General features: G+C 38.1%; 1 protein-coding gene across 3 annotated transcripts in view; it reads left to right on the top strand.

Moving 5' to 3' along the window:
- The window catches only part of TPK1 (thiamin pyrophosphokinase 1), a 336,528-nt gene that overhangs the window by 223,270 nt on the left and 91,828 nt on the right, over positions 1 to 21,430 (top strand). For all 3 annotated transcript variants that reach the window (XR_003795092.1, XM_029232917.1, XM_029232916.1), the window contains one exon: positions 9,973 to 10,084. Coding sequence is in view for 2 of the 3 variants with exons in the window: in XM_029232917.1 (XP_029088750.1) it covers positions 9,973 to 10,084 (112 nt within the window). In the remaining variant the exon portion in view is untranslated. The remainder of the gene's footprint in view (positions 1 to 9,972; positions 10,085 to 21,430) is intronic.

Here is a 21,430-nt window from a genome sequence, read left to right as displayed (position 1 = left end):
GTTAAAGGAATGAGGACATGGAAGTAGACTGAGAAACGTTGAAGAGAGGTAGCTGAGGCCAAGCAACATAGTTGTTCATTTACTTAATTCACTTACTGCACAAGTATTTATTATTCAGGGTAAACTTCGGACAAGATCATGCCAAAGCTTAACTTGCTGATTGAATATAGGGAACAGAAAGCAAGAATGGAAATAAAAGCAAAGGAATGAAACGGTCTGAGTGGCCTTTGAAGATAGAAGCCTGGAAAAACATGATGATATAGTAAAATGAAGTAGATGTTAAAGTCACAGCATGCTTGGGTTTAGATCCCACATCTGCTAGTTACTAGTTGAGTGGTCTTGAGCAACTTAATGACTGTACTGAGTCCACAGTCTCTATTTCAGTAGTAACTCTACCATTCCAGGTTGTTATGGGAATTATGGCGCCCAGAAGAATATTAGGTCAGAGCAGATACTCAAAAATTGTTACCTTACTTCTCTCTCTTTTTCTTTAACTGGAACTTTTTCAATTATTTCTTCCAGAATATAAAGTTTGATAGTTGAGCTGGGGTTTGAAATAATTAAATGCATGCAGAGTTGTCTTCTTCTTTCCCCATCTTCAGGAGCACTAACAATATCCCATGAGCATTGTGAGCATAAGTGGAAAACAAAACAAAACAGAAGGAGACACATAGCTCAGTTAAACATGCTGAACATCAGCCATACTGCATCTCAGCAAGCAGACATGCTTCCTGGAGTGTATTTGAATAGGATAATGAATAGGATCACCCAGTACATCTATCCACTGTCATACCACCTCACAATTACCCTTCACTCCCCTACCAGTCTTAATGACTTGCAGCCTCTGCTATAGCAGAAAGAAGTATGGGGGCGGGGAGGGGTGATGAATCTGACAAAAGGGAGGGGTCCAGTGGAGGAGAATGTACAATACCTGGAGTAATTGTGGGAAGCTGTCTGTCTGTCGTAGGAGACCCTGCATAAAGCTCTTTTATAGAAGGAGAGTCGAAGTAGCTAAGGATACAAGGAGGAAAGTTGAAATACATCTTGCAGTGCCGGCATTCCCATCAACTCTTTACCAACTATGAGAACATTTGAGAAACAAGTTCAGTGGCTTTAGAGTCTGAACTGAATTTTATTTAAACTATTTGCTTGCATTGAAGAAAGAGAATCTTGGGTTACCTTAGTACTAGGCTCAGTTCAAATCAAGAATTCCAGAAATTAACTTGAAGCATTATATTTTGGATATGGTGAGCAGATATGAGACCTTAGAAGGAGTTCTTTGGAGTTTTCTAAAATTGGTGAACAGAGTTGGGGAGGTGTGCTTCTATAAAGAAGGACTATTTCAGAATAGGGGAGAATTTTAAAAAAGTAGTTTACTGAAAACTAGAGCTTCTGTATAGCAAATGGAGATATGATTCTTGTCTTTAAAATATCTTAATGTCTTATGAAGGTTAAACATAAAAATGTTTACATAAATTTTTTTCTCTTTCTCCTTTCCCGCTATATTTCATATTAGTCTTATGAGGTCTAATCACTTTTTTTTCTTTAAAAATTACTGGGCCAAAGTGACTAGGGTTTTATAAAATAAAAAGCAGAGAAGAGTGGAAAGAAAACTTGTGTTCAAGTTAAACTTGGAGGACTTGATAGGGGGAGAGGGGTAAGTAAATCAACATTTATAATAGGAATGTTTGAAGCCCTGTTCGTGGCACCTTATACATGTTCTCATTTAGTCCTCAGAATAACCCAGTGAGGTAGTACTGTCATGCCCATTTTACATATAAACATAAAATGTGTACTCTGTATACACCTTGAAGTATATTTTGAATACTGTTGACGGGGTATTCATAATTGTTGGTTGTGTGTGGTTTATCGTAGTGTCCAATTAAGCAGACCTTATCCACACAGAGAATTCTGTCTTGGTGTCTATATGGAGACCTTTCAGTTCAACTGGGCCCTCTCTCATCTACTTTAATTTTGACAAAGATTTTTCTAAGCATATTGACACCTTTTTATTGATACTTTTTCCTTTTGTTCTAAACCATTAGTCAGATATTTGTTAGACACTTAGTACGTTCTTCCCCCTGTGCTATAAATCCGACAGAAGTGAAAGGCCAGGGTTTTGCCTTCAAAGAAATTTTATTCTTTTTAAGGATATAACGTGCACCCATTTGAGAGGTACAGGACAGTAACAAAATGCTCTATTTTGTGGTGTAAATAAAGACTGTAGCTGTTAGAAGCAAGTGTGATCTATGTTAACTGGGATAACAGAGGGAGCTTTGAAAAGAAGGTAGTTTGACCTTTGCTTTGAAGCTGCTCTTGGTTAAGGATGGAGAAATAGCCTAAGAATAGACAGGGATTGTGGGCCTCCTGATCACACCATACATTAAGTAGAGTAACATTTATCTGAAGTTATTTGAAAACTCTGTGATCACTCTTTGACTCAAAATCTATCTTTCGTGTAACCTGTCCTGTCTCCACTGTTAGAAATGCTTGCTTCTGGGATAAGTATTGTCTTTAGAAGGCATCGTTTAAAATGTCCATATTTTTTGGAGGAGCAAAGAGTAGGTTTCTGACAATTTAGTGTGAGGGCACTCACCAGATGATTTTCTCTGACTGGAATAAAAGGAAGGCTTAGAGATAGGATAGGATACATTGTAAGAAAATCATCAATACAGAGGTGCTAGGGTAGAAAGGATAAACATCAATTGCATCTGTTTTAATTTGAAATAGTTTAGTGTTGGGAGTTAAGGAGGAAATCAGCCAATCATACTATTTTACTGTCTCTAATAATAGTGGATATTTCTTAAATATCTTTGACTTTTAAATAAACTAGCTTAACAGGCATTCAGAAGGTTTTCTTTTGGATATACATGCACCCAGTATTGTCATTAACCGTTTAATTGAAAAATAAGCCTACCTTTTGTCAATATACACATGATTTCAGCCTCAGGTGACTAAATAATTTCCAAAACAAAAATAAGATGGAGGTTATTAATTTCAAAACATATCACTGAAATGTTCTGGCTGTGGAAATATTCAACCAAAAATCATAGTTTCAGGTGCTGTGTGCAGAATCTCTATTCCAAATCAGTATTTTCCTAGGTGGATTTCGTGAAATGCAAATTCCACAGGTAATTGTGAGGTGTTATTTTAAGGGGCAGGAGGAGGACCTGTAGTTAAGTAAGTTTGGGAAACACTCGCTCAGGTAAACAGAGTTTTTTGCTTCAAGACTGCCTAGAGGGACTTCCTTGGTGGCTCACTGGTTAAGAACCCGCCTGCCAATGCAGAGGACATGAGTTCGATTCCCTGGTCCGGGAAGATCCCACATGCCGCAGAGCAACTAAGACCATGCACCACAACTACTGAGCCTGCGCTCTAGAGCCCGCGAGCCACAACTACTGAGCCTGTGTGTCTAGAGCCCGTGTTCTGCAACAAGAGAAGCCACCGTGATGAAAAGACTGCACATCGCAACGAAGAGTAGCCCCTGCTCGATGCAACTAGAGAAAGCCTGCACGCAGCAACGAAGACCCAATGCAACCCAGAATCAATAAGTAAATTAAAAAAAAAAAAAAAAGACTACCTAGAACACCTAGGATGCTGGTGTGTGTTGTGACTTCCAAGAGGGGAATCCAAGAAGCTATTGTTCTAATCTTAACCAGACCCCGCGAGTAGTGTTCTGTGGGATATACTTTGGAAAATGTGGTTCTGACATGATTGGAAACTCTAAAAGCTCTCTATAGATAAGGAATTAATGCTTTTTCAAAAGGAAATACAATCAATCAATCAATGATAAAGAAATATATATTAAACCAACACGCTTGAGTTTTGAATTCTACGTTTGTGGAGCAGAATAAAAGTCAATATACGCGTCCTCTAGCTCTGAGATTTTACAACTATAAATTCACTGAAAAGACCATTTCTCTTGTTACTACTTTCAGTCATGTGGGTAGTCGCAGTATGAAATGTACCAGCACAAAAGTCTATCTTTGTGTGGGAGAGGTAACCTCTTCTCCTAGTAAATATAAGCTAGATCCTTCCGTTGACTTCTTCCACTGTTCTTTCCAGGGGGCTATTTAAATTCCCGTGGTGTTAGCTGATGACTTTTTAAAGTACCTGGACAAACTAACAAAAGATTAGGTAGCATAGGTTAGCCTTGTATTTAATCAGTGTACAGCAGTATTCCATTCATACTGGGTCTAACTGTTTGCCAGAAATTTTAGCTGCAATTAGCCATGGGGTTTAAGTGTAGCATTAACAGCAATTTGATGAATGGTTATCCGCTTTATAAACGAGTATCGGTATCTGCTCCTTGAATCTTTTGCACTAAGTAGAAAGGACATTTGTGGTCTTCCTGTGTTCAGTTGCTTCGTGAATGATCTTGTGAAATTTCTCTGTATTTTGTGAGCGCCACACTAAGATAACTTCGCCTGAAACTTAACATCATTATTGGATTTAAAGATTTAGAGATGTAAACAGGATTCAGATGCCTCAATGCTTGGAATTTTTGCAGAAGCAAAATCTAGGGTGAACTTTATCATTTCTCTCGGTCATGTCCTTGTCATTTTCAAAGAGGAGGTAAAATACAATCAAAGGGACAGTGATTTCTTAGCCCTTCATTAGGTGTCCACTTGTGTATGTTTTGTTCTAGCTTGGCATTACAGCCTAGGGACAGTGACTGTGATGCTGCCTGTCCTTTACATGCTCATAAGTATGACTTCCAGCATAGGTGCCAAGCGCCATCTTTGTTGCCTTTACTGAATTACAATTTCATCCCTTATTGAGGTTGTTAATATGTTAAAAATAACCATGATTGGAAAACCAAACTGTCTATGATTTATTTTTGTTCCATCTCTACCATATAGAACTGACTTTGACTTCGAAGAGTCATCTTAGATCAGAACAGGTGACAGAATAGGAAGCTGTGCAGTGATTCATGAGAGTAGATGGAAGTCAATGATTAGTTCACGTGCCTGTGGTCTCCATTAATGGCATAAATCTTTAGGGAAGTTCTTTACTGTCAGGCTGCATGCCTGCCTGTGTCAAATCCCATATAGGCTAGTGTATATTATGAATTGAGAAATCTGAGGGATGAACAAAAATTCCTTTTGTTGTCCACTGTAAACATGTCACATAGACTTGAGGATACAGGAGAAAAGCATAGTATTGCTCTCTGTTAACCATACAAAGCTAAATTTTGTATATTTATAAACACAAAGACCATTCACTTGTGGCTAAACACCTTTTTGGAATGAGAGGAAAAACTGTTCATTGTTTGATTGTAGGCAAATACCTATCTGGGACTTTTTAGGTCCCAGAATGAAATTTTCAAAGTCTGTTAAATCTTAAAATAATGAGGAAGGCAATGAATACATAGCAAGGCTAGAAGAGAAAGCTTACCATTGTGTCATTTAAACCAGTGGGTTTTTTTTTGTTTTTTGGGTTTTTTTTTTCTGCGGTACGCGGGCCTCTCACTGTTGTGGCCTCTCCCGTTGCGGAGCACAGGCTCCGGACGTGCAGGCTCAGTGGCCGTGGCTCACGGGCCCAGCCGCTCCGCGGCACGTGGGATCTTCCCGGACCGGGGCACGAACTCATGTCCCCCGCATCGGCAGGCGGACTCTCAACCGCTGCACCACCAGGGAAGCCCCCCAGTGGGGTTTTTAACAGCACCCTCCCACCCCGGGATCATAAAGCTTAACATGTGTTTGTGCTGTTGCCTTGGCATTATATGATACAAGTTGAAGAATCTTCCTAGGGAGTTAATATGCACGAGTTGAGAAATCATTCCTTATTTCCTTTATCATTCTCTACTGCAGTTAGCCAGAGCACCAAACATGGTAATGTGTTCAGCTGACCACTACCAAACCATTAAGCAGGCCACAAACAGAGGGAGGAAAGTCTTCAATTAGAAGATAGGAATTAACCGTAACAGACTGAAAATAAGACAACCCAAGGACACGAGTCCCCTTTGATGAGAAATGAAGAAGTCACAGGTCTCATTGTCAGAGAACACCATTTCCAGAGACAGAGGTGGAGCCATCTGGTCCAGGAGTGCATCCCTGCCCTTCTTGGTCCCAGAGCCCAGAAGACTATGGGTCACCTGCAACTCCTCTGATACGCTGTGCTTTCTGATGGGGACCCTGGCGGTACAGCCCTCATCAGGCTGGGATCCGCCACTGTGGAAAATCACCATCATTCCTATCCCTTCACTGCTGAAGCCAAAGCGGTTCTAAGGAAATCAGAATTTCTGCAATACCCTCTCTCATGAACTCCTTTGATGAGAAAAGAGGCTTTGTTATTGCTTTCCAAAGTTGTTAAAGTGTTACGTTTGGCATCTCTGGATGATAATTTGTATTGTATTTAGCATCTGTATCTTCAGAGAGAATTATTTCTATAACGGAAGGTAGTAGGGAGAAATAAAACCCAAAACTCATGTGGCAAGCTATCAATGTAAATCAACTTAGGGAAAAGATTCTAAAGAAAGAAATAAAGGTGGCTCGTATCTTAAAATTTAAAAACCTTATTTTTTTTAGGGGGAAAAAAGCAGAACAAGGGGCTTCCCTGGTGGCGCAGTGGTTGAGAGTCCGCCTACTGATGCAGGGGACACAGGTTCGTGCCCCGGTCCGCGAAGATCCCACATGCCGCGGAGCGGCTGGGCCCGTGAGCCATGGCCGCTGAGCCTGTGCTCCGCAGCGGGAGAGGCCACAACAGTGAGAGGCCCGCGTACCGCAAAAAAAAAAACAAAAAACAGCAGAACAAGGTTGTAAAGGCTGCTCAGAAATGGCTGCATGTTTCTCCGTGTGTGGTACCGCTCATCTGCTGGCCTAGGTTTTAAACGCACCAGCACATTGCTGTTAGTCCCACTGAAGGGATGAGAAAGTGAAAGGTCATTGAGAGACTTTTAAAAAATAACAATACTCTTTATGCTTAGAGCAGTTTTACATTTACTGAAAATTTAGCAGATGACATGGAGGGTTCCCATATACCCCCGCTCCTGCTAGCAGTTTCCCCTATTATCTTGCATTAGTGTGGTACCTTTGTTACAAATAGTGAACCAATATTGACACATTATTAAGGAAAGTCCCTAATTTACATTAGAGTTCACTCCTGGTGTGTGGTACATCTGTGGTTTTGACAGATGCATCATGTCACGTATTCACCACCACGGTGTCACATAGAATAGCTCTCCTGCCCTAAAAATCTCCCGTGCTCCACCCATCCCCCACCCCACCCCGATGCCTCAAGTGATCCTCCTTGTGGCTTCTGCGGTGCACCCTCGGCCTGCGAGCCTCTTTGCCCTCCCGTCATGAGTTGGCGCTTGTTCATCCTTCGGTTCCCACACAAGCACCATTGCTCAGGTCGCCCCTTGCTTGCATGCTGCCCTCCACTCCCCACACCGGATCGGATCTCTGATCTGTCATCTTTCCTCCTTCCCTGTGCTTTGCCTTCCGTGCAATGGTCACAGGTTTCATGTATACAGTTGGGTGAATAACTTGTCTGTGACACTGGCTTGGAGGTTCCTGAATGAGTATAGGGCAGGATGAAGAACAGAGCTATTTCAGATCCCATTCCTCAGTCCCACTGCTGGCGCTTAGGCATGTTACCCACGTTACCAATAACTCAGGACAGGAGCAATTTTTAAATCCCCCTTAAAAAAAAATCTGCAACTTTAGGCTCTATTTCCTGATTCCCGTGTGATGTAAAATGATGAGAAAATAAAGACCACTGCACTTTCTTCTACTCTTTTCCTTACTTGTGCTTTCTGACAATTATAGAAATATGTAGAAAATTTCTGTAATTATAATATGGTTTATATGCCTTTGCTCTAAATTACACTGAAAGAAAAACACCAAAGATCATTATTCAAGAATGAGATAAGTTTTTATTTCGCTCCTGAGTTTTTCCCATGGCTGTCTCCCAATTATTCCTTTCTTGAATTACTGTTTTTAGTAATTAGTAATTACTGAATTATTAGAATATTTTCTCTTTTTTTCCTTCAGAAGAGTCTAAGAATTTCTAAATCTTGTATCACTTCATATCTAAAGTATGTATTTGTTATTTTATTTTTATAAGATTTCAGTGTTGGGTCAGTAATACTCATTAGTTCATAGCACATTACCATCTCTGGTCCAGGCAAGAATCCTCATTGGTTGATTGATCCATTGCTTCCCTTTTGTCCCTATATCATTTCCCATTACGCAAACATGTTAGTGTGTGTGTATATATGAATATACATTTTTAATTTTGTTAGTAGAAAAAGTGCCTTATTGTGTTTGCACTTATTTTAATTTACATAGATAGGTTCTGTCATTTATCACGATTCTGTTTCCTACTATGTTTTCTGTCCATCCACATTTCTCTGTGTGCATCTAATCCATTGCTTGGTGTATATCTACAAGTGTTGCCTACCTTTCTTCCAATGATGGACACCAAGTTCAAATGTATTTTAAATTTTCTTTAAAAATCTTCCTTGTGGGCTTCCCTGGTGGCGTAGTGGTTGAGAGTCTGCCTGCAGATGCAGGGGACACGGGTTCGTGCCCTGGTCCGGGAAGATCCCACATGCCGCGGAGAGGCTGGGCCCGTGAGCCATGGCCGCTGAGCCTGCGCGTCCGGAGCCTGTGCTCCGCAACGGGAGAGGCCACAACAGTGAGAGACCCGTATACCGCAAAACAAAAAAAAACTTCCTTGTGTTTGAATGTATTTAAGCCCTTCTAATTGAATTTGTGCCCTCTGATTGAATGTTCAAATGGAAATATATGTATATGAATTGTACAGGCAGTAAATGCCTGAATGAACTTGTGTTAAACACAAGGATTCATATGTATAATAATCTAGGGAATTGTTTTCCTAATAAAAGCAATCTTTTGACAAAAGACAAATCCTGCTTGCATGTTGAGACCTGGATACAGTAGAATAAGTTCTCAGAAACTTACAATATACAGCACAAAAGGCATAGTTGCAATAAAAGTAAAATGACTGTACAAGGAGACCTAGATACCTTAGTTTGGTAATATGTCATATATTAAATACACTTTAAAGCAATATTTTATTAAAATGAAGAATATCTTTTGGAGCTTATTCCTTCAGAGTTATTTGAATTATGAAAAATACCTTTTTTACTCTATTATTGAATGCATGCATGTCTTGACATTTTCCCATAAGAACTTGAGGTATCTTTCTACAAAGACTGTATACCCTGAGGATAATGAATAGGGTAGGAATGGAAAAGCATTACTTCATAGGAGAGGCATTTCCAAGTATTTTATTTAAAAGCAAAGCTTGTGGCCTTGATTGAGCATTACATTTAACTTTAACCTTCTTGTAAACTGAAAAATTGAAAACAGATTATATCAGTTTTCATAATCAGAATAGAAGAAGCATACTCATTTCTCAGGGCAGATACTCTATTTCCTGGTAGAGGTACGCCCCACTGAGCATCTCCTAGAGCAGCTGTGGGTATAGGAAAGAGGCTAACCATTAGTAGGGTTTACACTGAATTCTCAACGTTAGAAGCCCAGTTCTCAGATAAAAAGCAGAGATTTTACTGAGGAAGCAATATTGTATTTACACTCAAGCAAGTGTTTGATTAAGAGCCTAGAATTCTGTATCACTTAGTGCTATATCTTTAGCACGTGGAATCCTGGAAGTGGCAGGTATAGGTAGGAATTCTGATTCTGCCCCTTGCTACCTGTGTGGTCCTGGACACATTTAATCTCTGCAAACTTCAATTTTCTGATATATAAAGGTAATAATTAACAATAAACTACCTTGTAAAACTGTTGCTAGGATTAAGTCAGGTGAAAGTTCCTAGGATAATTCAGTACGTACTACATAAGTATGTTGTTAGGATTAAGTGTGATAAACCATGTGAAGTTCCTAGGATGGTACCTGGTGCGTATGGCCAGGTCTTCAGTGAGCATTAATGGGCCTTCCTTTCCCTTCCGCATCTTAATGAGCCTTCCTTCTCTACCTCAGGGAAAGCACAAATTGCATGTCGATACCGGAATGGAAGGTGATTGGTGTGGCCTCATTCCTGTTGGACAGCCATGCAATCAGGTTACGACAACAGGCCTAAAGTGGAACGTCAGTAAGTAAAACCCTTGCACAGAGGGAGGTTTTCTTTCTTTCTTTTTTTAAAAATTTCTCTTGATAAATAATTAGAAGTGGAATTGCTAGGTCATATGGGAACTCTATGTTTAACCTTTCAAGGAACTGTCAGACTATTTTCCAAAGCAGCTGTACCAATTTTATATTCCTACCAGTGATGTGTGAAGGTTCCAGTTTCTCCATATCCTCACCAACACTTGTTGTTGTTAGTATTATTATTCCCATCCTAGTGAGTATGAAGTGTTATCTCATTGTGGTTTTTATCTGCTTTTTCCTGATGACTAATGATGTTGAATGTATTTTCATGTGCTTATGGGCCATTCGTATATTTTCTTTGGAGTAATGTCTATTTCGATCTTTTGCATATATTTTAATTGGGTTATCTCTTTTTTTTTATGTTGAGTTGTAAGATTCCCTTATGTATTCTGGATAAAAGTCCTTTATCAGATATATGATTTGAAAATATTTTCTCAGAGTCTTTGGCATATCTTTTTATTTTCTGAAATTTAATTAACTAAGTGTATTAAGTTAATCTAATTTAAATTTGATGAAGTCTAATTTTTTCTTTTATGGATCATACTTCCAGTGTCGTATTTAAGCACTCTTTGCCCAGCCTTCTTCGCGATTCCATACGCCTGAAACCTACTTTACTTTTCCAGAGAAGTAGCTATTCTTACTAAAATAGAGTTATTTTTATAATCAAACACCTGAGATTTTATAAGATTAACTGTTCTTACTAAATTTTAAAGTGTTCTTCAGTACTTATGAACTGTATTCAGTACTGTACCTCAGTACTAGTCATACTAAAACTGTCTGGTTTGAAAAGAACAAAAAATGAGGTGGATCTGTTCGTGAAATAAATTCCAAAAGAAACCATCAGGCATTATGAAATGAATCATCCCTAGTCTCTAAGAATAACAGTAATTTAATCAAAGGGCTTTGACTGAATGTCAAAGGGATTATTTCATGATTGACCAATACCTCTAAGGTTGTAAAAAGTAAAATACGGAACCATGTCATTCCTCTATAACATGTAAAACTTTGAGGTTCCTACAAGGAAATAAATATTTCAAGAAATAAATACATTGAAGATTAAAAGATATTTTAAAAGGCCTTTCTATGAGCCATTGCTGAAACAATTAGGAAAAGAACTAGAGATATTTTGAAGCAAATGTCTGGCAATCTCATCAGAATTTGAAAGGACGGTGAGAACAGATCTCCTCCAGTGCATAGAAATCTGTGTGACAGGCTTTGAAGCGGTTAGCTGAAACTGACATGAGCTCCCATCAGAAGCTTTATTTGAAAACATTTCCAGCCTAAAACAGTTGTTTTACCGTCTGGAGCTCCCATTCTTTCCAAGGACCCAGTCTAGACAATGGTGAGTTTCCTTCTGGATCTGGTAGTGACCTCACTTTCCAGGGCCAACGCCAAGACACGCTGGGCACTGTGCAAAGTGAACAGGAGGGTTGACCGTATAGCTTCCTTTATCTTACAGGAACAGGCAAGAGTTGGAGGATACAAGAGATTCTTCTGTGCTCGTTAGAACATCCTCAGAACCCCTGCATTCCACACCAAAATGCACATCCTAATTCTTTTTTTTTTTCTAATTGAAACTTATAAAAATGTTTTATACAATTTTTAAAGGTTATATCCATTTACAGTTATTACAAAACATTAGCTATATTCCCCGTGTTGTGCAGTACATCCCGATCGTACACCCAGTAGTTTGCACCTCCCAGTCCCCTCCCCCTATATTGCCCACCCTCCACCCGTAACCACTAGTTTTCTCTCTATATCTGCGAATCTGCTTCTTTTTTGTTAAATTGACTAGTTGGTTGTATTTTTTAATTCTACATATAAGTGATATCATACAGTATCTGAATAATAACATTTAGTCCAGGAAGGGGCCTTGGGCATGATGGAGCTTTTAATCTTCTTGTCTGTGATAATGTTTCAGTCCTGCCGAAATGCTCTACACTATTACTTACCTATATATTTACAGATTGCTTCAACTTTTGAAGTAGATACTTTTTTTTCTACAACTCTGTGAAAATAAGAAATAGGAACTTCACAGGGTATGAAAAGCAACAGAGTTGAGACGCAAGTGTTTCATCAATGGTATGTGGTAAAAGTGCTAATGAATGTGGTCTTCTGATAGGTAATATTGCCTCGTTAAAAAGCCATAAAAATAACTGTGAAATGACACCATGTTGGCTTGGAGAGACGTGGATAGATCTTTTTCACAGAGAGGGTCCTGCTTTACTCAGTGTCACTATGAAAGCAGAGCTCGATGTCAGTTTGTCTGTCACCCCTACAAAGTGGCAGGACAGGGCTGGACCCAGAGGAGGAGAAAGGAGATATAGTAACTTAGGAGTTGCTCACATCCTGGGTCAAGGAGAATAAGCAAGTCCTCATAAGGAAATGCATCAAAATCTTCCTCAGGTGGTCTGGAGGCTGGTATTCTCCCTGTCTGTACCCACACTAAAATATGATGCCACTTTCTGATATGAATCAGAAAGTAGTCTGATTCACCTGTTTCAATTTGTGGTATCTCCCATCATGGTCTGTGTTTAAAACAAGTGCCTCTGGTGGTACCACCATCCAGAAGTGTATCTTTACTAATTTTGTTGAAGCTACCTCTATTTTATAATACTTTAATTCATAGCAGTATACTGTGAACAGCCTGTGGTGTGTGTCTGGCACTAGAGTTTCCCTAGGCTGTGTACACATGGGACTAAAACAGCTGCGTCATAGGCAATGGCATCCTCACCTTTACTAGACCTGCCATAGAGCTCTGAGAGTGGACATGCCGGTGTACACTCGTGTCAGGAGTACACAGGCGTTCCCATGCTTCACGTCCTTACCCTGTTCTGGTATTGTCAGATTTAATCATTTTTGCCAGTCTGCTGAGTGTCAATGATATTTCATCGTGGTCTCTGATTGCTGGTGAGGGAAAGCATCTTTTTGTAGTTATTAGCCATGTGGGTTTCCTCTTCTGTGAATTGCTACTTTCTTCTGCCCTTTTAGCCCTTGGACTGTTTGTTTCTCTCTTACTAATTCTTAGAAGCTCTTCAGATCCTAATGATCTTCCTCCTGGCTATACATTGCCTTTGCCATTTGTTTATGCCATTTTTGTACACAGAGAGGTTATTAAGTTAAAGGTAGTCGAATTTATCAGTCTTTTTCTTTCAGATTTGTAATTTCTGTGTCATAAATCATCTTTCTATTCCCTGTGGTTGTAAAGATGTTCTCACAGTTCAGTTTTGAGGGGGATTTTTTTTAGGTTTCTCCTTTCACCTGAAATTGATTTTGGTGTATGATATGAGTTAGGGATCTAATTTTTTTTCCTTACTGATAACCAACTGCCCTAGCATCATTTATCATCCTTTTTCCAGTGATTTGTGATATACCATAAGTTTTCATATTCATGGGTATGTTTCTTTGATCTCTAGTCTCTTCCTTTGACTTACATTCTTCTTCCTGTACTGATACCACACTGCCTTAATTAACATAGCTTTATAATAAATATTGAAATGTGTTGAGTCTACCAACCTTGTTCTTCGAAATTTTCATGGCTATTCCTGGCTTTTTTCTCTTCTTTGTAAACTTTAGCATTAGCGTGACAAGTGTCACACATACAATTCCATCGTAATTTTTATTGGGATTACATTTAATTTACAGATTATTTTGGGGAGACCAGAACAATTGGGGAAGAGAATTCCTGCATGAAACTGAGTCTTCCCATCCATAAACATAATGTATCTCTCCATTTAATTAGAACTTTTTAATTGCTTTTGATAATTAAAAAAATTTGTCTAAAAGATTCTGTACTTCTTACATAAGATTTGTCTGTAGAAACCTTGTATTTTGTGCTGCCATTGTAACTACACCTTTAAAAATTACAGGACTTCCCTGCTGGTCCAGTGGTTAAGACTCTGTGCTTCCAATTCAGGGGGCGTGGGTTCAATCCCTGGTCAGGGAACTAATAACATTCTGCGTGGTGCGGCCAAAAAATAAATAAAAATGATTTTTTCTGAGTTCATTGGTGCTATATACACATACAAGTGACTTCAGTATATTATATTAATGTATTTCTGAATACTTTCATTGTTTCTAAAAAAGTGACTTGGGTTTTCTATAGAGCCACATTTTTGTTAGTAATCAAGTTTTCTTTCTTCTTCATCTGTAACAAATAGGATTGTGTTCAGTTATGAGTAACTGAAATAGTAGCTTTAAAAACTGCCCCCCTTTCCCCCTTCATGTAACAAAGTATAGAGTTAAGTAGTTACAGGGCAAGGTTTCTATGGTTTCCTCAGCCTTTGCCTCAAAACATAAGATGTCTCTGTTGCAACTCCAGCCACTATGTTCCCCGTTCGGCATCAGGTGGGAAAAAACGGAAGAGAGGAAGTAGGGTACAGCACATATTGCAGGAAAACAAGGCATCAGGGATTCCCAACATTTCCAGAAATCCTTCCTGCATCTAATCTTTTGCCTCAGTGGCTAGAACTATCAAATACCACCCTAGCAGCAAAGGAGTCTGGGACATGAAATTTTTTAATCTAAGGACATAGTCACCCCAAATAAAACTGAGGTCCTGTCAGTGAGGAAAGAAAGAATGAGTAGGAGTCTGCTCGTCTTTCAAAAAAATGCCTTTTCTTTGTCTGCCATCTTGATGAACACTTTAGCCACATATATAATAAAAACTCTTTTAACTTTCTTCCAGCCATACTCTTCTGGATTTCTGTTGTTGCTGTCAATGAATCCACAATCAGACTAATTCTTATTTGTTTATAATCTGTCTTTAACTCTATCAACTCTTTAGACCTTATGTTTTTCTTTGATGTTCTACAGATTTACTACAGTATGTTTAAGTGTAACTTCTCTCTTGTTCTAGTTGGTTTTCCTTAGCTCTGATAATTGGTGTTCATTGATTCTGAAAATTTTTCAGATATCCCCATTTTTCAGACAAGGGCATGGTAGTTCAAAGGCCTAGTTAGTGATTTGCCCAAATTCATATCATTAAGGGATTGATACGCTCAAAATTTGAATTCAGGTCTTCAATGCTATTTTTCCTGTTTCTAACTAGTAAATGAAAGACCTTCCATATAAAATAAGTTGATGTTTTAAAAAAAATCACTAAAATGAATTTGGGATAAAGAGAAAAATACAAGAGGAAGTTAACTGTAGACAGGGGAAAGAAAGCAAAGGAGATAGGAAAGAGGACAATAATGGTAGGAAATTAAAAGTAATTTGGAAGAAAAATAAAAATCCTGAGGGACAGAACTTTTAACTTCTCTACACTTTTGCCTAAGAAAAATATTAAATGGTGTTGCCCTCCATTTGCCCAGGCCTCTGCTTTATAACACTCAAATTGAGTTTGAAATTATGCATTCATTGTTCTTCATTGTTCCTTTTTTTGTGTTTTTTCAAAGAAGTATAGATATAAATGACAGAGTGAAATAATTTTGTAGCATTGACTGAAAGAGACTCAAATCTAGCCCAAGTGAAAGAGTTCTGAAAGAAAAAAAATTCTGAGAAAACAGTTTGAAAAGATTTTTCATCTCTATTGAAATGCTTTGTAATAGTGTGTACAGGTACCAAGATTTTCTGTAGGAGTTCTCTGTGAGTTTTTTTTTCCTATCTATTTATTTAAACATCTTTATTGGAGTGTAATTGCTTTACAATGGTGTGTTAGTTTCTGCTGTATAACAAAGTGAATCAGCTATACATATACATATATTCCCATATCCCATCCCTCTTGCGTCTCCCTCCCACCCTCCCTATCCCACCCCTCTAGGTGGTCACAAAGCACGGAGCTGATCTCCCTGTGCTATGCGGCTGCTTCCCACTAGCTATCTATTTTACGTTTGGTAGTGTATATATGTCCATGCCACTCTCTCACTTCGTCCCAGCTTACCCTTCCCCCTCCCCGTGTCCTCAAGTCCATTCTCTAGTAGGTGTGCGTCTTTATTCCCGTCCTGCCCCTAGGTTCTTCATAACCATTTTTTTTCTGTTTTTTCAGATTCCATATATATGTGTTAGCATATGGTATTTGTTTTTCTCTTTCTGACTTACTTCACTCTGTATGACAGACTGTAGGTCCATCCACCACTGTGAGGATTTTTAAGTGCCAGCCTAACAAGGGAACAGTTCAAGCATCTATTAAAAAACAACAACAACAACTACAGTTGTTATTAATGCAGTTTCAGTGAGAAACTCTTAATTCTCACTCCATTATGCGTCACAAGGTGATTCTAGTCAGTTGTCATGGTTCAACAATAGCTATACACACTTAGGGTATAACCTTTGTGAGCTCACGCCACTAATGTGTGAGATGTTTCATGTTTCTAAATGTCTTTATTATTATTTTAATTATTGCTTTTCTAGTCCAGCCCTTGAAAAAAAGCATTCTGAAACTGTGATGTCAACATTTCCTCTTTGATTCGAGGACAATATCTTTTGTGTCTTCATTCTTTTGATAATCAGTGACCCTCTTTGAGTTGAAGAGATTGTTACAATTTTTACATAAAACACATGCTTCAAGGATCAAAGTTGATGATAATAAGGATGGCTTTTAAAAAATTAATTTTTTTTTTTTGCCCCAAGGAAGATGTTAGCTAAAGTTTCCCTCCCCAAGACCATTTTCTCAAGTTTACAGTTTGGTGAAATGAGTGTATTTCATCATAGCCAAGATGTCATCAGTTGTAAGATGCATTATTATTTTGTGTACACTGAGAAATAAATGCTACTAATTATAATTGCAGAGATGTGGGGAAAATATATGTTAAAACTGATAAAATATGGTAGATCAAATAGAATAGAAATTTACGAATCAAACTACATGCACAGACATACCACTCTTAAACCTGTTGTGAAAAATTGCAGAAGCCTCTGAAATGGGCAAAAAGATACCTGTGTGTCTTTCAGTGGATTGTTTGGCCTGGTCTAGAGGCCCTTGAAAGGTTATATGATTCTATAGGATACCTAGCTTTTCATCGTCTTTGATTATTTTGCAATGTTGTGGAATTCGAAGTTAACTGATAAAGGGCAGATCATACTGTATATGATTCCTGTTCATATAAGTTAGTTGAACTTTTGTTCTGTGAAAACTCCATGGATTATCACCCTATATAAATGGCCAATTTTCCATCCATTAGCAAATCCATTTCAGCACTCCTTGTTGTCTAAATAGGTCTGTCCTTTGTAGTCTCCTTTGAACCAGTGTTTTACATCATAATAGTTTTCTCATTAATTAATGACTTAATTGAAATCTTTGATGTGTTCATTTTGTATTTGTTTGAGTCATTATTTTACCCTTTAAAAATTAAAAAAAAATTGTAATCACCTATGGTATTTAAAGGATCACAAGCTGTTGCAGTCTTTAAAAAAAAAACTGTAAAGTGTTATTGCAAAATACCACTTCCGGTTGTATGCAGTAGGTCAGAGGGAGCTCTGGGACAAAGGTCTAATGATGTCACTTCCATATTTGTATCCCGGAAAAGGTCTCACAAAGGGCTGTACTTGAACTGTGCACTCTGTATCTATAAAGGATCATGGCCATGACTGAACCTTTTAAGCAAAAGAAATCAGACCAATACGCTCTTCTAGAGGGCAAAAGTTGATTCCAGTACTAGTAAACTAAGCTGGAAGGAAATGACATTTTTAAACCAGTGTTATTGAAATATAATTCACGTATTATAAAATTGTTCTGTTCTTGATCACAGAAAGAAAGCATCCAGTGTTTTTTCCATGAACTATGATGTTAGCTGTTGGTTTTTCACAGATGTCCTTGATCAGATTGAGGAAATTCTATTCTATTCCTAGTTTGTTGAGTGGTTTTACCATGGAAGGGTTTTGGACTTTGCTTTTTTTTTTTTTTTGGTCTATTGAGATGATCATGTGATTTTTTAAAAAAAATCCTGTTGATATAATAATATATTACATTAATTGAATTTCCGATATTAAATCAAACTTAAATCCCTCGGATAAGTTCCACTTGGCCATGATGTATAATTCTTTCTCTGTGTTGCTGGATTCAGTTTCCTAGTATATTTTTGAGGATTTTTGCGTCCACATTCCTAAGATACATTGTTTTGCAGAGTTTTTTTCTTGTGATGTCTTTGACTGGTTTTCTAATCAGGGTGGTACTGACGTCTGCTCTTAAAGTCCAGGCATTCAGGAGGGAACCTCCAGGGAAGTCAACCAAGGCAGCAAGAGTGAAACGTCAGTGAAGTAGGTCTAGCAGACAGGATGCAGATTTGGGGAGGACATAGCATAGAGGAAACTCTGGTTGCGGGAGACACCTGACGTGTGTTCTGACCCAAAGATAGGTGGCGCCTTGTGCCTTTTGCCCTCCTTTATTTGTGTGCTTGCTGCTAGAGACAGGAGGGAGGAGAGAATGAGACCTGTAGGGCCAGCTCGTATCTAATGAATACATAACAGGGGCTGGCTGGCCCTTCTAAGGAGGAAGTTTAGGTCACTGAACATTTAAACAAGCCCAACCTGCTGGGGAAGCAGTTTCATTTACAGGAAATTCTATTGAATAATCTCTAAGTGTTCCTTTAAAAAGCAGTTATCTCCTTCTCTTGGATAAAGACAAGGAGCAGCCTTTCCCCCTTCTGTGTTTAATTAGCCATCAATGGCTTTGCATCTTCACTGCTTTATATTATTAATTCAGAAAAGTCATTAATGTTTCCATAGGTCATTTTTATTTATAAATAGAAAGTGCTAGCTATAAATTCCAATATTGATTTTTCTCCAGTAATAACTTTTCACTAAGGATCTTTCAAACCTGAGGAATAATAAGTTCCCTCACAAATTTATGTAAATTTAAATGTGTGAAAGATTTATTTTTCGTAATAGCTGTACCTAGAATATTACATTTATTTATGTATGTCTAAATAAATTAGGATGGTAATTACAGATAAATATTTTCACGAAGGTTTCTCAAGGAAGCCTTACATTTCTATTGGTAGGGCCCTGAATATTTTCAAATATTTGGTAAGATTTAAAGTGTAACAGTGCATACTGAGTTCATTGCTCTAGGCTGTATTAAGTGTTTTTTTTTTAATTGGAGTATAGTTGATTTATAATGTTGTATTAGTTTCTGCTGTACAGCAAAGTGAGTCAGTTATACATATACGTATATCCACTCTTTTTTAGATTCTGTTCCCATACAGGTCATTACAGAGTATTGAATAGAGTTCCCTGTGCTATACAGTAGGTTCTTATTAGTTACCTATTTTATATATAGTAGTGTGTATATGTCAGTCCCAATCTCCCAATTTATCCCTCCCCCACCTTCCCCCTCAGTAACCATAAGTTTGTTTTCTACACCTGTGACTCAATTTCTGTTTTGTAAATAGGTTCATTTGTACCATTTTTTTAGATTTCACGTATAAGTGATAGCATATTATATTTGTCTTTGTCTGACTTCACTTGGTATGACAATCTCTAGGTCCATCCATGTCGCTGAAAATGGTATTATTTAGTTCTTTTTTATGGCTGAGTAATATTCCATTATATATATGTACCACATCTTCTTTATCCATTCCTCCGTCGATGGACATTTAGGTTGCTTCCATGTCCTGGCTATTGTAAATAGTGCTGCAATGAACATTGGGGTGCATGTATCCTTTCGAATTATGATTTTCTTCAGATATATGCCCAGGAGTGGGATTGCTGGATCATATGGTAGTTCTGTTTTTAGTGATTTCTTATATTTTCGACTATGTTATGGCAATAACAGAGCATTACATTCTTGATTAATGGAATATATTAAAAAAGAAACCTTTATTGTTGATACCACATCTTGATTTTTTAATGTATCCTTGATAGTAAGTGCCAGCAAATGACAATTTCTATGATGTATAGTCCGGACTCTATGAATGTTATTTCCTTGACTTAGAATCTAGGATAATTATATTGATAGTATCAGAATGTTGAAAAGCACATCACCGTTTGTCTTGACCTGTGATTTTCAAATGAAATAATGAAGACCTAAAAGTGACTTCCACAAGTCACATGGTGTTGTAGGGCCAGAGCTGGCCTGGAACACAGATGTCTCTATCCCAACACAGGGCTTTTTCCTCCTAGGCTCCTTCACTACTAGCAGTGTAGAAAACTTTGATATTTGATAATAGATTCAAATATATATAAAGATAGGTAAATGTAAAATGTGTGATGTTTGATAGGTAGATTGAAAAATATAACCATATTTGTTAAAATTTTCATGATATAAGTTTTCAGCTGTATCAGTTCCAAATTGCTGCTATAACAAATTACCACAAACTAGAGGCCTAAAACAAGCTCATCATCTACAGTTCTGGAGGTTGAAGTCCCGAATGGGTCTTATGAGACTAAAATCCAGGTATTGACAGAGCTGCAGTCCTCCTGGAGGCTAGGGTGGAGAATCCTTTTCTTACCATTTCAGCCTCCAGAGGCTGCCCACATTTCTTGACTCATTCCTTCCTTCATTGTCAAGGCCATCAGTGTAGCATCATCAGATCTCTCTTTCTCTGACCTCTGCTTCTATTGTCACCTCTCTTTCTCTGACTCAGACTCTGAGCCACCCTCTTTTAAGGACGTCGTGACTACCCTGGGTAATCCAGGATAATCCTAGCTCATGCTTTTTAATTTAATCACATCTGAAAAATCCCTCCTGCCATGCAAGTAACTTATTTACAGGTTCTGAGGATTATAATGTGGACATTTTGGGGGTGCCATTATTGAGGCTGTCATTTAAGTCTGTAATCAATAAGTTCAATAATTTCCTGGAATAATACATATTGAATACGGTTATTACATCACTGAATCTTTACAGTTACTCTGAAAAGTAATGTATGAAGACTGTTTACATGTCCTTGAGAAACTGAATCTCAGTGTTACTCATCGTGGCCTCAGATAACATGTGGTAAAGACTCAAGACAAAATAGACACAAAATATTGCGTGAGCATGATTTATTTGGTGTCCACAAAGAGGGGTGAGAGAGACAATTTCCATTCACTCTGGTTTCTGTTCTCCAAGGATTGTGGTCAAGTTTAGTCCAGTGTATATTCTGATCCCTGGGAGCCATGAAGGAAGTCAGAAGGTTTGCATCTGGTCAGCCGTGAGTTTGTAATCGGGCTTTTATTAGACATATTCCTTCTTTCTATCCTTTTTTGATTGCTTCTCTTTTTTAGCCTTTGAGGCTGCATTTTAATGAGAAACTGATAGTTTCTACCAATAACAGGCAGCAATCTCATGTGTGATTAAGATGGTGAAAAACAAAAGGCAGAAAATTTGACTCTTGTATTGCTTTCTTAGTTGCATATTATTTGAGTCTCA

The sequence above is a fragment of the Monodon monoceros genome, unplaced genomic scaffold, assembly GCF_005190385.1.
Source record: "Monodon monoceros isolate NGI ecotype Baffin Bay Population unplaced genomic scaffold, NGI_Narwhal_1 Super_Scaffold_2, whole genome shotgun sequence".
In the NCBI taxonomy this organism is placed as follows: domain Eukaryota; kingdom Metazoa; phylum Chordata; class Mammalia; order Artiodactyla; family Monodontidae; genus Monodon; species Monodon monoceros.
The sequence above is the reverse complement of the archived record's forward strand: the minus strand, read 5'-3'. Positions and strand labels throughout refer to the sequence as shown.